We start from the raw sequence: 16,845 nt of genomic DNA on the forward strand, positions 1-16,845 counted from the left end.
CTCTCCTCTGAACCAACATTTCAGGTCTCAATGCCCTCCTCACCTGATGACATTGATGGTCTGACTTCCTTTGACTTGGCTCCTTGTGTGCCTGTTGTTTTTTGCTTAGTCCATCTCTATGGCTCCTGTGGTTTCCTTTGCTCTGGATCTTGCTTTTTGCTGTTGCTTCATTTAATCTAGATTGGTCAGCTCGATTTTATTCCTGGGAAAAACCAAAGCCGCTACCTGATCAAACCATGCTAGTCAAACACTATTTTGGTGATTTCTCAAAATGAGAAAACTCTACGTATTCATACAAATTGAGAAATTTAACAAAGAAAACACCAGCTTAATGTGATAAACAACAGAATAAACCACAGGTAAGGAGAAAATGGGCGGTGTAATGGAGAGGGAAGGGTGGATTAAGTAGCAGGGTACAAATAGTAGCAACACATTATAGACAGGGGTACAGTTATTAATAAAAAGGTGCGGTGAAGGTTCTGTGGTATAAGTGGGGTAAAGGTGCTTAAGTACAGGTAGGGGTAGAGACACTATGGTATAAAGAAAGGAAAGATAAAAGAAGTGTATAGATAGGAATAAGACTTAGGGTGCATGTATGTGCAGAGATACTATAATATAATGGGTTGCAGATGTTCTACACTATGGCAGGAGTAGTGCTACTTTGGTATAGGCATGGGTTACAGTGCTAGGATGTGGAGTATAGGATTAAAAGTACTAGCATAAGTAAGGGGAAGAGATATTGCGGTGTCGTCAGCAGTAGAATCAGAGATAAAGGAAAACCTAGTTCAGTGAGAAGGGGTGAGGAACTGTTGGAGTATAGGAAGAGAGGTAGAAATAGGAAAGAAAAGGTAGGAATGATCTGAGGGGTTTCCGAGGTGAAATGACAGTACAAGAGACTCAAGGGATTTATGTAATTTTGGAAAAATATCTGCAGAGATTTATTTGCATGTGGGCTCCTTCTGTTTCCCCCGGGTCGGGCTCTATCTGTTTCCCCCGGGTCGGGCTCTGTCTGTTTCCCCCGGGTCGGGCTCTATCTGTTTCCCTCTGGACCGGCTCCCCTTCTGTTTCCCCCGGGTCGGGTCCCCTTCTGTTTCCCCCGGGTCGGGTCCCCTTCTGTTTCCCCCGGGTCGGGTCCCCTTCTGTTTCCCCCGGGCCGGGTCCCCTTCTGTTTCCCCCGAGCCGGGTCCCCTTCTGTTTCCCCCGAGCCGGGTCTTCTTCTGTTTCTCCCGGGCCAGGCCCCCTTCTGTTTCCCCCGGGCCAGACCCCCTTCTGTTTCCCCCGGGCCAGACCCCCTTCTGTTTCCCCCGGGCCGGGCCCCCTTCTGTTTCCCCCGGACCGGGCCCCCTTTTGTTTCCCCCGGGCCGGGCCCCCTTCTGTTTCCCCCGGGCCGGGCCCCCTTCTGTTTCCCCCGGGCCGGGCCCCCTTCTGTTTCCCCCGGGCCGGGCCCCCTTCTGTTTCCCCCGGGCCGGGCCCCCTTCTGTTTCCCCCGGGCCGGGCCCCCTTCTGTTTCCCCCGGGCCGGGCCCCCTTCTGTTTCCCCCAGGCCGGGCCCCCTTCTGTTTCCCCCGGGCCGGGCCCCCGGGCCCCCTTCTGTTGCCCCCGGGCCCCCTTCTGTTTCCCCCGGGCCGGGCCCCCTTCTGTTTCCCCCGGGCCGGGCCCCCTTCTGTTTCCCCCGGGCCGGGCCCCCTTCTGTTTCCCCCGGGCCGGGCCCCCTTCTGTTTCCCCCGGGCCGGGCCCCCTTCTGTTTCCCCCGGGCCGGGCCCCCTTCTGTTTCCCCCGGGCCGGGCCCCCTTCTGTTTCCCCCGGGCCGGGCCCCCTTCTGTTTTCCCCGGGCCGGGCCCCCTTCTGTTTCCCCCGGGCCGGGCCCCCTTCTGTTTCCCCCGGGCCGGGCCCCCTTCTGTTTTCCCCCGGGCCGGGCCCCCTTCTGTTTTCCCCCGGGCCGGGCCCCCTTCTGTTTTCCCCCGGGCCGGGCCCCCTTCTGTTTTCCCCCAGGCCGGGCCCCCTTCTGTTTTCCCCCAGGCCGGGCCCCCTTCTGTTTCCCCCAGGCCGGGCCCCCTTCTGTTTCCCCCAGGCCGGCCCCCCTTCTGTTTGCCCCAGGCCGCAGGCCGGCCCCCCTTCTGTTTGCCCCAGGCCGCAGGCCGGCCCCCCTTCTGTTTGCCCCAGGCCGCAGGCCGGCCCCCCTTCTGTTTGCCCCAGGCCGCAGGCCGGTCCCCCTTCTGTTTTCCCCAGGCCGGTCCCCCTTCTGTTTTCCCCAGGCCGGTCCCCCTTCTGTTTCCCCCAGGGCCAGATCCCCCTTCTGTTTCCCCCAGGGCCAGGGCCCCTTCTCTTTCTCCAGGGGTCCGATTCCTTCTCTGTCCTCTGGGGTCCGGCTCCTTCTCTTTCCCCAGTGGTCCGGATCCTGAGACAGGCTTCTTCTCCTATCCTTTGGGTCTGGCTTCTTCTCTTATCCTTTGGATCCTTTGTATTATCCTTTGGGTCTGGCTTCTCTTATCCTTTGGGTCTGGCTTCTTTTCTTTCCCCTGAGTTCAGCTACTTCTTTTTCCCCTGGTTCTGGATGGTCTTCTTTTTTAGGTAGAGCCTATAGTGGCAGTGCGCATGCGCTGCTCGCTCTGCGAGGCATGCAGTAATGGAGTATGCAGTGTAAGCTCTGCCCACTCTCCGCCCATGTTTTTAATTGGCTTGTGTCATTGTCTTTCGTAAATGCTGCTTTCCGATTGGTTTATAGGCTTGTTAGTCCCTCCTTATGACGGCCATGTCGTCATTTGTATCCTTCCATGGCTACTGGCCCCTTTACTTCGAGTGTTGCTCGGTATGTGTTATTTAGATTTTGAGCACTATTTTCTTTAATGGGGTTCTCTTACTGCCCGTGCCTTCTCTGCGCCCCCCCCCCCCACAGTCTGTGCCTTCTCGACTCCCACCCCCCCCGCCCGCACTCCCGTTGATCGTGCCTTCTCGCCCGCCTGCAGTCTCATTTGCAATGCCATAGGTCTTGCGTAAATGCGAGTCCTATTGCATTACAAATGCTTGTTTTTTTTAGAGGCTGCATTCCCCTTGGATCATATTTTGCTCAATTCCCTTATTCCTGTTAGCCTTCCTGCCCCTTTACGTGATATATCTTGCTACTGTCTTGCTGTCTTGTCTGCTCTGCTCCCTTTTCTTTTCTTGGTCTCACAAACTGTCTCCTGTACTTACGGTTTTACTAATATTATTTTTTCTTTACTTTTTATTCCTTTTTCCTTTCTCTTTATTTTTTCTTTTCCTCTTTCCTTTTCGGCCACCGGCTTCCCGTTCTGCTTTGTCTCTTCCCTTTGTGCATATTGTGCCAGGGGACTAGCGTTAGATTGGAGGAAGCAGACATTTGGACAAAGTATAACTCAAGAGCCTCATCTTGTCCACAGTCTAACTTCCCTTCTCTTGTATTCCTTGACATTTATTGCTTTACACCAATTGTAACATCATGTTATGGAAGCCTTAATTTTGAAAACTGTGTAATATGCAAAAATGCTAATCGCCTCCTAAGCGGCAGTTGGAAAGACCTGTTGAAATGTGTGGCAAACTGGGTCTAACTCTTAATAGTGCAGTAAAAATACACTTGGGAATTACTGTGCCCCACGGTATTGCATCTCCCTGGTGAGGTATAACCGCATTTGGAATCAGGAGGCCCTTGTAGTTACGCCCATACTTTTTAAATCTGCTAGTGCTTTGCTTAAGTACCAAAATTATTGATAATATTGCTCATATATCTTGCACTTGATTACTTTAATTGGTTTACAACTTTAGAATCTACTGTTTGGATGTCTTTCTTTTGATATTTCCTTAACCAAATGCCTGACACCAGTTTACTATCTAATCCAAAGCCCATGACATAGCTAATGAAAAGTAAAACTCCAACAAGCAGTTCGCGTATTTTTTTTTGGTTATCCATTTCTTTTAGTGTTTGATTTTATGTTATCATTTGTTACCTGTGGAACTGTTTTTCAGTAATTTATGTTCACATCATATAATATCCTTGTTAGGCCTCTGACTTAGCCATAGAACTACAAGGGCGTGATGAAAAAATTGTAAACCTTGAGAAAAACATGGAAGCAGTGAGTCAAATCAAAGATTCATTGGAGCAAGAACTGCAAAGTTTAGTAAGTAAATGTTTTTTTCATAAATTATCTGATAGTATTTAAATACAGTCTTCTGATGGTCTTTGTGGCGAAAGTGAGACTTTGTGTTAATGTTTTGTAGTTTTCTCCCCAAATATTTCTTAATCATTATTTTCAAATGTAATTTCATCGCAGGGTAGAGGGCACAAGAACACATGTTTTATAAGCAACGCAGGAAAGGAAGATAGTGCACTTGTGAAAGTTTTGAAAAACAAAGTTAGAACTATCCTGTTGGTATTTTTATGTTTGAAGTCAATTTCCTCTTTTCTTCGAGTACAACCACATTTTTAACTAGTGGATATGAGGAAAGCATTATATCTGCGATTGTTACAGTGCTTTTCCATATTTCAAAGGTTTAGTTTATATCCAATTTTCACTCAGTATAACAGACTGCAGGAAGGAAGGAAGGAAGGTGTGCCTGAACTCATTTTAAACGACCAGTAACGTTGACCTGTCCGATAATATTTTTTGCATGACATGTACTTGTTCGGCTAGCACCTGTGAATCCTGATGAGCTACTGACAAGTTGGACCAATTCATAAGTTAACCCAGTACCCCTATCCCATGAAAAGAGCAGATAGACAAGGCAGACTCTTTGGATGCTGTTATTCTCATCTTTTCAGCCTAGAGTATCTGATAAAGATTTCCAGCCACGGATTCCTTACCTTAGAATTATCCCCAGGCGTTAGACTGGATATAGAAATGTTTTAGCAGTACCCCTGCGTGCAGGTAGGTGGCATCGTTTGGCTCTGTGTCTGCGCCAAAAGTGACGTGCATGGCGTCTATATGGGTGCCACTCGAGCGCACTGACATCAGTTATTTTCTTTCTGTGTCAGTCAGCTCAGATACGGAGAGAGTGTCTCCCTGTCAGTTTTTGACAAACTATTTTCTAAGTTTTGTCAAAGATTGTTTCCGAGAACTTTTCTTTTCTTTTTTTTTTTTTTTTTTTTTTTTTTTAAACCTTTATTACAAATTTCAATAGATATACAGGTATGGGCCTACAACCTCCGGGCCGGCCGCTAGAAAACAATAAGGTCATAAACATATAGGTATAAACACAAGCAGCAAGCAGTGTAGGTCCCAAGGATCTGAAATATCATTTGCGGCTATAGGCCTTGACATCCCACATGACGGTTTCATTTTAAATGAAAAAAGAAACAAACCCCACAAGGCGGCAAAAGTCCAGGTGACATTATGCGCTCCCCTCGGGAGGGGCCTACCAAACTACAATGGAAGGAGGGGGGGGAAGGGCAGGGGGCAGAGACAAAGTTATCCCGATAACCCAGAATCATGGAGATGCGCAGACTAGGGAGACAGGGCCTCAGCAGAGTCACACGTTAGGGGCGGGGCGCAAATCCCGCCACGATAGGAGTTCCAGGGGCCCCACACCTTTACCCATTTCCCAGGCTTGCCTCTCGCCACATACACAGTCTTTTCTCGGAACATACACCAATCCATATTTTCCTTCCACACCGAGATCGTGGGTGACCTCTGGGAGCCCCACAATTGTGCTATGTCACGCTTGGCCACCATATATCCCAATGTCACCCACCACGTTTGCGCCACCGTGTAATCAGTCGGCTCCCAAACATTCAACAAACACCTCCTCGCCTTGGGGAACAACGCAACATGCGTGACCGCCTGCAATACTGCATGCACGCCACGCCAGAACCGAGTCACCTCCGGACATTCCCACAAAACATGGAGGAAGGTCCCAATCATACCACACCCACGCTTACACATCCCATCCACCGCATATCCCATACGCATCAGGCCAGGACCCGTAACATACACCCTGTGGAGTATCTTGAGCTGGACGAACCGAAGGCGGGCCGGTATGGCCACCTCTTTCAGGGAGGCCACCGCAGACACCCAATCCTCGTCATCCAGCTCCAATCCATCAGCGACCCATGCCTCACGAAGGGCGGCCAGCAGCCCCGAGCGATCATTGACGAGCTTTTTGTAGATTAATGAAATAGTGCTATCCGGCACATACCCATCTAGTACTCTATCTTCCAATGGGGAGCACTCCGGGATGGACGCGACCTCCGGGAATACGGAGAGCAACGCATGACGAACCTGCGCATACCGAAAGTACTCCCTGTCATGCAATTGGTACTCCGCTTTCAGCACATCGAACGTTTTAAATCCCCCCTTCGTCCAGAGATCCCCTACCCTGCTAATGCCGATCGCGTCCCACTTCTCAAAGCCTTTCGTCGTCCACAAACAACCCAATCGCTCGGAAGCATACAATGGCGTCGCCCGGGTCAACCGATCCTTCCACCCCATCGCCGAGTTTGCCGCGTGCCACACACGTACCGCGACCCGTGTCGGACCCGTCAACCGCGCGTCGAGCGATCTGGAGTAGAGCGCCCTATTGTAGTCGCCACCCGGCAACAACAATTTGTCCATCTCAAAAGCCGGATTAAGGGCAGGCCCATAAAGCCCGTGATTTATCGCTGCCAGCTGGGAAGCCCAATAATAACGTTTGATATCGGGGAGGGCGACCCCCCCGTCGTACCACGGGAGCGTCAGCTTCGCGAGGGCGATCCGCGGCCTCCCATCCCAGAACAGTTGGCGCTGCAGACCCTCCACCTCCCTAAAATAGCTAGCCGGCACGACATCCATTGTGTTTTGTAAGGCGTATAAAAACCGCGGCAATGACATCATCTTAAACCGCGCCGCCCGGCCAAGCGGCGAGAGCGGCAAGCGCCGCCAACGCGCCACATCTGCCTTCAAACGTTGGAGAGGGGGGAGTAAATTCTGTGTGTATCGGGCCGCTGAGTCCAGGGTAATAAAAATTCCCAGATACTTGAATCCCTGGTGAGCGACCTGGATAGGGCAACCCCGCGGGAGGATAGGAGCCTCTCCAAAAAGAACATAAACACAGGACTTAGCCCAGTTGATGACTAGGCCGGAGTTACGGCCAAAGGAGGACAATACATCCACCAACACAATCAACGATTCACGCGGGGAAGCGAGATACAAAAGAATATCGTCCGCATAGAGAGAGACTCGGTCCTCATACTCTGGGGCCCATCTGAGACCACGAATCGATGGGTGCCACCGCAGCCACTCCGCCAGGGGCTCCAAAGCGAGCGCAAAGAGGAGAGGCGACAGCGGACAACCCTGACGCGTGCCCTTGCCCAACTCGAAGGGAGCCGACACTCTACCATTCACCACCACCTGCGCCAGCGGTCTAGAATACAGCAATTTCACCCAACCGATGAATCCCGGGCCAAACCCAAACTTCTCCAGCGTCGCCCAAATATATGGCCACTCAAGCGTATCAAACGCCATAGTGGCGTCCAGGGACGCCAAAATGGCCGGCTCACGTATAAACGGAACCCTCGCGAGCACCCCATGCAGACGGCGTAGGTTAAGCGCGATGTTGCGATGAGGAATAAAACCGGACTGATCCTGATGGATCAGATCGCACACCACGCCAACCAGTCGATTAGCCAGCACCTTAGCAAGGATTTTCGGTTCCGCATTCAAAAGCGAAATGGGCCTGTAGGACGTGACTCGATCCCGCGGCCTCCCCTCCTTATGAATAACCACAATGGTGGCGAGACGCTGGTCCAGCGGGAGAGAACCCGCCGCCCGAGCCGCGAGAAACATATCACGAAGATGAGGCGCTAAGGTATCCGGCCGCAACCTGTACAATTCAATGGGAAGGCCATTAGGACCCATGGCCTTGCCAGAAGCGACTGAGCATATGGCCAGGGCGATCTCCTCAGACGTCGGAGTCGCGTCCATCAACAATTTATCCTCCTCCGAAAGGGAAGGCAACCCAATATCTTTAAGCAGGACGCGGGAATCCTCTTCTGGGCGAGAAGAGACCGGGGAGTACACCCCGCGGAAATACTCTGCAAAGCAATCAACAATTTCCTCGGGATCAGTAACACACACACCATCCACTCTCTCAACCAGCGGCACAACTCGACTCGCTCTCTCCTTTTTATCCAGCCACGCAATCAATTTTCCAGCCTTATCCCCCATATCATACAGTCGCCCCTGTTGCTCCCTACTCATGCCCTTGGCCGCTTCAGTGACCAGGGCCTTGTAGTCTGCTTGTTTGAGTCTGAGAGCATGCAATTTGTCCTCCGTGACACCACGATCCAGGTCACCCTCCAACTCAGTAATTTCAGACTCAATACGAGTCACCTCCTCCCGCTCGCGCCTCTTGGAATGGGAAATGAGGGACAGGGCTTCCCCCCGGAGTACCGTCTTGAACGCCTCCCAAAGAGAAACAGCAGACGAGACCGATCCCACATTATCTTCAAAATATTGCTCAAGGGATTTAATCAAATCTGCACGAATTGTGGGATTACGCAGGTACCAGGAGTTGATCGGGACCACCCTCCCCTCCACCCCCAGGACAATTTCGAAGTGTAACAGAAGCGGGGAGTGGTCTGAAATACCCCGGGCCAGATGTCGCACCTCCCCGATCCTCCCCGACTCGGCCGCTGGCATAAGAACATAATCAAGTCGTGAAAGACTACCATGGGCCCCGGAGTGGAACGTGTACTGTGTCTGTGCAGGGTGTTTTAGCCGCCAACAATCCACCAATCCCAGGGTGTCCAAGAGTCCAGACAACCAAGTTTGGGCCCGGGGGAGGTCCCTGGGGGGGTATCGATCCTCGGCTCCGGAAACCACAGCATTAAAGTCCCCTCCAACCACTAGAATCCCCTCTGGTAGCCCAAGAAGAAGGCGCCCCAAGTCGGCAAAAGTAGTAGTCTGCAAACCCGGCGGGACATAAATAGAAACCAAAACATCACTTTACCCTCCCATCTGCCCACCAGTGCAGTGTAGCGCCCCCTGTCATCATGGATCACCTCGTCAACCTCCAGCGGGAGCGAGGTTTTAACCATTATGCCCACACCCCTCGAACCAGAGGTGAAGCCCGAATGAGCCAGAAGGCGATAGCCCCGCCTATTCATAGCACGGAAGGAATTACCAATGAGGTGTGTTTCCTGCAGAAACACGATATCGGGTGAGATCCGTTTTAAAAACTGCAGGACCACCCCCCGTTTTATCCTGTCCCCCAGTCCGTTAACATTCCAGGAAAGAAGTCTCAGTCCCCTACCCCCCATCACAACCAGCTCCAATCGCCACCCTCCCAGAGAGCACTTCAAGTATGAAACAACAATAATCCTGCCTTGTGATACGAACAAACAATACCCAACCCCAACCCAACATTCCAAACAAAACTCCCCCCACCCTGCAGCCCTGCATGAGCCCAAACAGCCCCCCCAACTTGCAGTGTGCCTGTCGCCCTTGCATGAACTAAACTACAAAAAGACCCCCTGGAGGAGGAAAGAGAACCCCCTCAAGACACACCACAACCTCCAAGCGAGGGAGGACAAAACACGACAGTCAAGGAACCCTGAGCCCAACAAAGAAGTGACCTCATCAGAAAGTAGCCCCAGTGTCAATACATTAGGCCCGGTCCGGTGGGCACTCCCCACTCGCGGCCCCCAGTCCCTCTCGATCATGTCCCCTAGTGTCCAACCAATCCCCCGCCGCCTCCGGACGGTCAAAGAAATGAGAACGACCCTCTGATTCCACCCGCAGCCTGGCCGGGAAAAGCATGGCGTACTTCAAGTTCATGTCTCTGAGCCGCCGTTTGACGCCCATGAAACCCAGCCTCTGCTTCTGGACCGCTTGCGTGAAGTCAGGATAGACCGAGAACTTTTCTTGTTGTGTGCTAAGGATGTCCCCTAAGAAACAAGCGGGTTTCAAACCCTGTGGTGCCTGTCACAAGCAGATGTCTGTGGCTTACCCACACCTGTTCTGTCTGTGGTGCTTGGAGCATGACCACAACTCCAAGACCTGTGATGACTGCCGCACCATGAATTTGAAGGTGCTGCAGAAATGCTCCTTGAAGCTCATCCCATTCCAAGTTGTTGGGTTATGTTTCTCAAGCGAAAGAAGTCTAAGAAGTTGAAGCCTCTTCGACTTTTCCAGGCCTAGTAGTGAAACGAGGATGGGGTGGATTGTGGACTCTGTCCAGAGGCCTTTCATCTCTGGACATTGCTGGAATATCAGGGTATTTCCCTAGTAGTTCAACACCTTGTGGGCTCTGAACGTCAAAGCAGACTAACTCACCCATCGATGCCTAGCGGATCACAAATGACGTTTCCATCTGGAGGTGGTGCAAGATCTCTTCCAAGATTGGGGAGAACCTTAGTTATCTATGTTCTCCACCACCCTGAGCGCACAATTTCATCAGTGTTGGGCACTGGAGTTTCCCAGTCAGCTCTCGCTCGAAGATGCTTTTCATCTCGAGTGTAGCTCAGGCCTTTTGTAAGCTTTTCCACTGATGACGCTCCTGCCCAGAGTTCTCAAGAAGAGCAGGACCAAGCTGGCCCAAGTAATTCTTGTGGCTCCAGATTAGACAGAGTTTGGTATTCCATGCTCCTGAGCTTGAGCATTGGCCCTCTGATCAGGCTGCCCCTTTGTGAATAATCTCCTGTTTCAGCAGCAGGCCAGGGTGCTGCACCCAAACCTGTGCACGCTCTTCCTTCATGCTCCACGATTGAGCGGCGACAGTCAACCGCTTTTGACATGCCCCTTCGAAGTTTGTAATGTCATTTTGGCAGTCAGACATCCCTCCACCAAGACTGTGTACGCCTGCCATTGGGATACATTTGTGACATGTTGTGGCTCCAAGAATGTTGAGTCTTTCTGCAACTTTATCCCAGGTTTTATTGTTTATTCTATCTTCGGCCCATTAAGGCTCTGCTCTGGGCATTGTCAAAGGTTGTCTTTCAGTCATTCCGGCTTTCTTATGATTGCCAGACCAACTTTCTTTGTATAAGTCGCACGTTGTGACTTGTTTCCTACAGGGACCCCAGCACCAAACCAGTCCTTATGCCCCAATGGGATCTCTATCTGATGTTGACCTGTTTAATATGTGTGCCCTTCGAGCTTCTATGCAACTGTTCATTCCATTTACTTACCCTCAAAATGCCTTTTCTGGTGGCCATAACATCAGCCAAGATGGTCAGTGAACTGCAAGCACTCTCTGTGCACTACATTCTACCCAGACCAACTGGGTCTGAGAACTCAAGCCTCCTTTCCCCCAAAAGTGGTAAAACCTTTTATCAAGTGGGTCAAAATATCACTATCTACCTTCGCTCCAGCTCACCCTTCTAAAAAAAAAAAAAGAGGAGAGACTCAACCACTTGACTCCAAAACAAACGTTATTGTTCTACATTGATCGAATTAAAGAGTTCCGGGTGGACATTCAACTCTTTGTTGGCCAATTCGGGGAGAAGAAAGGGAAATCTATGTAGAAAAGGGCCATCTCACAATGGATAGTTCTATGCATAAAATTACGCTATGCACTTGCCAAAAAGCAACCCCATGAGGACTTGCATGCTCATTCTACTAGAGCTTTAGCTCGCAGGATCCCTATCCCAGGCATTTTTAAGTGGCAATGTGAGAATCTCTGCACACTTTCACCAAGCACTCCTGCCTGGATAGTCAGGTTTGTTGTGACGGGCGCTCTGCCCGTTTGGTCCTACTGGACATTTTGGTCTAATCTGTTTGCAGACCCACCTCCGGGTAGGTATTACTTGGGTATCTATTCTAAGGCAAGGAATCTGCAGCTAGAAGTCACTATCAAATGAACAAGTTACTTACCTTCAGTAACGCCTTATCTGGTAGAGAGATTATGTAGCTGCAGAGTCCTTACAGACCTTCTCATTCTCCCCTCTCTGCGAATGGATTCTCTGCATAGGGTCACCCTTCTAGCCATTGGTGCTGCCCACCAGTACCTCAGCATCCTTTGTGGTTCTGTTCTTCTGGCATGGAAAGGTTGCAAAAAGAAACGGATGTCGGTGTGCTGAGGTGCACACATGGCTTTTGGCGTTGCCGATGCAAAGCCGAAGGACGCCTCCAAGCGGCGTGCAGGGGTACTGCTCAAGGATTTCCGGAGACAGTCTGATGCCTGGGTATAATTCTAAAGTAAGGCATCTGCGGCTAGATAGTCTCTACCAGATATGGCGTAACCGAAGGTATGGGACTTTTTCCGAACAATATCAGGGATTGTGTTTTTTTTAGTAGCAGTTCAACCTTTGCATAGGTCTTGCAAGTAGGGGTGTAAGGGAAGTGGTGTTGCAGCACCCCCCAAAATAATCATGCTGGGGTTCAAAAGGTGAATGAGCAATAAAGATTCCTTTATATTTTGTTTTCATCATTTGCCATATTTCAGAGACTGAGGTCAAATATCAGGCTACATCTTCTGACAAATTGCTGCTTATTCTTTTACTGTGTGTATTGGTTTCTGCTTTCTTTGACTGCAAACTGAGGGGATTTTGTAAAGTGAATTCTAGGACAATCTTGCTGAGGTACTGAGATTGTGACTCGAAAGGCTGTAGGATGTATTTTGTTTCTAATAGACAAGATGTGAATACCTGTAAATATACTGTACAAATATTTCAGAATATGTCAGCACTTAGGGAACCACAAATTAAGGTTTTGTTATGTTATTGTGTAGTGTGTAATGTGATGAAAACAAAGATTTTAATAGGGACACTTAGTGATGTGCAAATAATACATCTTCAGTGAAACATGATTTCCACACACTATTGTTTTTGTGCGTGATATTGTTTTATAAGTAAAAATTATATGCCTGTGCAAATGTAGTGGCTGTTGCAATGGAACGTGTGCTGTCTGTAAATGGCAGTGTACACCACTCTATGCTTTAGTAATGTATTTGCACTAGTATGTTTCAAAATGCACTACCAGCTAAAAACCACACCCCTTACTAAATACATTTGTTATACTTGTTCTTTGTGTGAAGTTTGAGTTTTGCACCAACCCTCCAACTTATTTGAAGTAACATTGATGACCGCAGCCCCACTCTAAAAAGTGTTTCAGCACCTTTGTGGAACTAGTTTGTGAGTTGACAGTCTAGCTTAACTTTCAGGCGAGAAAGTCACACTGTCCTTTTTCATGCTGACGTTTGTGACACCCAGGAAACCACTTGTATATTTAGTGCATGCTTAAACCATATATCCTTTAACAGGGATTCGTGTGGACTTGTTAGACATGGTTTACTCTCAGACATTTTTTGCTGACCTCTTTAAAGTATTTTGTGTTTCAGAATGTTAGCCTGGCCCCAATTTACTTCTAACTCTTGAATTTGATTCTGTTTTAGAAAACAACATTTACCAAAACCACAAAAGATGCAGAGTGTCTGCAACTGAATATGCAAGGTAAGGTTTTTATTGTTCTAATGACTAAGTTTTTTTTATTTTGCTTTGTTTTAGAATGGTTTGGCTTTAGGAGGCTAATAAAACCAGTAATTGTGCTTATTCCCTAAAAAAACTGTGTGCAATGTTACAAAATGTAATTAAAATACAGTCAAACATATGGGGGCCCATTACGATGCCGCCCTGAATGGGCTGCATCGTAATGGGACGCTCGGTTTCCTTTCCGACCGCCTCATTATGATGGAGGCGGTCGGAAAGGAAACCTGCCGGTCATTTCGTCTGGCATCCGACAGGCTTGAAAGACAGTCGGCCATGCGAAAGCCGGCTAGTTATCTTAAGGGGAGGCCTTTCCGCCCTTAAGATTACAATGCACGGTTTCCCACATGTTTTCCATGCCGGTCTGTCCGACATGGAAACCATGTCGGAAAGTGTGTTTGGGGGCCCACAGCAGGGCCCCCTTTGTGCACGGCCTCCTGTTGGAGGCTGATATGATCCCTGCACCTTGTGGCAGACACCTTCAGGTGCAGGGATCAACCCACCTCCCATTTCACTATGGGAGCATGCATTACGCTGGTTTACAGCCGCAATGCTCCCATAGTGAAATATAGGATTGTAACCGAACCCCAATGAGGCGGTCAGGACCGCCGACTGGGTGTCGGTCGGTCCCAGGGCCGAGTCTGTGTCATTCGCCCGACTTCGAAATCAGGCCCTTAGTGTTTTGTCTATGTTCTAAACTCCCCCCACCCGCAATCAGCTCCTGGTTTCTGTGATCTAATTTCTACCAAATATCACATACTTAATATAGTTCTTTGCGGTGAACATCTAGTTGAGCTGCTTCTGCTGTAATTAAAATATTATATAAATCAAAGAGAGAGAGGAAAAAAGGAATCTGGTTCAATTCCCCTGAGTACAAATGTAGAAAATCAAAAGGAACTAGCCCCACGGTCGAGGGGGATATGTGTATGTAGATATGAAGAAACAGAATAGTCTCTTTAGTCAAGGGAAACCATTTAGGTTTTTAAGAAAGGCCTCACCCACCAACCTAGTTGGTGGCATGCTTCATCATCGGCCCCCACTAGGGGTACCAAATGTACCCCAAGTGTGCTGCGACGCCTGCAATTGCAGCGGTTTATTGTCAAGGTGAGTTTGCAGTGATGGTGTAGTGCGTGTATATTTAAAAGCTGTCCCTCTGGTCCCAAAAACCAATTAGAATTATTTAATAATGGGCCATGGGCAGCATTAAAAGGAGGCAGGGGATGGCTAAGGAGGTATCAATGGCCGCCACCATCCAGTGGGGTCAACATGTTTCAGCCAGTGCCTGGAAACTGGGGCTAGCTTTCATCAGGACCAAGAAAGTGGAAGTTGAGAGGACAGGTCTAACAGAGTGTGTATAGCCGTCTATGCTAAGGCGGCTTAACTGGAAGAGGGGGTATTCCTCTTATTTCCAATCCTGTGGGAGGGAAAAGACAAACATACACAAAACATACCACATATAATGTTAGCCTCAAGCAATATCAAGTAACATGAGTGACATGGTATACCGGGGTGGAGGTGCAAAGCGGTACGGCACGTGGGGCAGTGTCAAGAGCGTGCTATAAGTGGCAGTTCACGCTAAAAATACGCGGTAATGTGTCAAGTGGCTCAAGGACACGGTAAAAACATGGTGAACAAAAAAACTAGAATTAACCCATGAATGCTTACACCAAAGATTAAAGGGACAGGCTCCATGAGTCAGGAGTAGGGGTATTCTGTCACAGCTACCATCTGGACAGGGTAAAAAAAGAGCGAGAAAGGGACCAAAAGAGGGCGAAGTAAATAAACTTAACCAGCAAAGGAATCAAAGCCGGTCAGAAATTAGATCCCACTTACTTGTAGCTGACAGAGCTCATACCGCAAACCTGTGTGGCCTCTCTCCGACTCCGTGGTTGGAAATGAGCAGAGGAAGCTGAGGCTTAAATAGCACACCCGCCAAGATAGCGCTCAGTTGTGGGGAGCAGCTGCAGGCAATTAACAGGCAGGTGTCTGTAAAAAAAGAAGGAAACAGAAGACAGATACACAGGGACCGGTAAAATACCGGGCAAAAAGGAAAGAAAGACTAAAAGGACTAATAAGACCAGCGCGTCGCACAGAAGGTGTGTAACCGCGCATCGGCAGTGAAGTGCAGCTCGCACATGCCAAGCAATGTGGCGAGTATATTATGCGCATAAGCAGAGAGGCCAATAGCTGGGGGTAAATCGCGCACGTGACCGACAAAGGGGCATGTATGTGTGGTTCATGGGCAGTGCCTCCAGAGTGGGTAAGGAGTAGCGCGAAGTTACTTATGTCAACTGCAATTCACAGAAGAAGTCAAAAGTGAAACCAAATATAATGAAAAAAATTAAAATAAAATAAAAGCAAAAATAAAACAGAAGACGCGCAAGTGTGGAGGGACGATCTCAATTATTCAGGGTATTCCAAGGTATCTGGTCATTGAGACCTTCCACATGGGTGGACAGGCGGTGTACCCAGCGTTGCTTCTTGTCAAGAAGAAACTTCGCCATTGCAGCATCTGTCTGCGACAGTTGGGGCCTCCCCAAAGTCACTGGCCACTACCCTTGTGGGAATTGCAGCATCTGTCATCTGATATTCTCTGTGCTGTGCTAGATTGCACATTGGAGTAAGGTCTATGCTGTCAGAATATTGCAGGCATATCAATAAAGCAAGGCAAGACTGCAGCCTTTGGCCACTGCTTTGTGATGTCAGATTACAAAGCAAAGCCCCAGAAATGTGCCTTTTTGTTTGTGGATAGTGGGTATTCCAGAGGCAAATGCTATTTTTCTTACAGCACCAAAGATCTTTGCACTGTTCGTGGTCACAATAAAGCGTACTCAAATAGAAATGTGTTGTTAAAAAGTATTATATGAACTACACCTCCGCGAACATGGACTTTATTTGTTATTATTCAGTGAATGCCTCTCTGTAATTTGAACCAGCATGCACATTCTAGCATTTCCTCCTAAACAGTGGCAAATAATTGCCATAGGTTTAAGGGATTGGTCCACTCAGAAGTGAAATAATGCTACATCACTACATTAAGCCATTTTTTAATCATATGTAGAAGTTTGTAAAAAAGGATAAGGACTAAAATATTACCCACTTGTGTATTGTTCACACACTGATTTAGATGTAAATAATAATAATTAAAATGATTACTAGTACAGACAGAGGAAATGGGTGCAGAGCCAAGTGGCCTACTGTTCAGTTGTTTGTGGTGTTGATTTTAATCAGTCTAAAGTTTAAAAAATGTTTAGGTTGAGAATTGGAGGTACGTCAGTTGCATAATTTCTTTTCTTTGTTGAAATTTAGAGGTAGTAAAATGTTCTCTATGTCATGGACTTCAATGTCTACAAGTTAGAGCTGGAAAACAACGGACCCATTTTAAAAAAAATTAGGGCCCAATCAAGTTATCACTGCACTTGTTACATTCTCATG

At 48.7% G+C, this 16,845-nt stretch overlaps 1 protein-coding gene across 14 annotated transcripts in view; it reads left to right on the forward strand.

Moving 5' to 3' along the window:
* The window catches only part of CLIP1 (CAP-Gly domain containing linker protein 1), a 712,474-nt gene that overhangs the window by 293,948 nt on the left and 401,681 nt on the right, over positions 1-16,845 (forward strand). For 13 of the 14 annotated variants that reach the window (XM_085636018.1, XM_085636008.1, XM_085636009.1 and 10 more), the window contains 2 exons: positions 4,016-4,132; positions 13,320-13,377. In XM_085636018.1, the coding sequence (XP_085492144.1) occupies positions 4,016-4,132; positions 13,320-13,377 (175 nt within the window). The remainder of the gene's footprint in view (positions 1-4,015; positions 4,133-13,319; positions 13,378-16,845) is intronic. The other variant, XM_085636015.1, reaches the window with a different exon arrangement.

This window comes from Triturus cristatus, chromosome 11, assembly GCF_964204655.1.
Source record: "Triturus cristatus chromosome 11, aTriCri1.1, whole genome shotgun sequence".
Classification (NCBI taxonomy): Eukaryota; Metazoa; Chordata; class Amphibia; order Caudata; family Salamandridae; genus Triturus; species Triturus cristatus.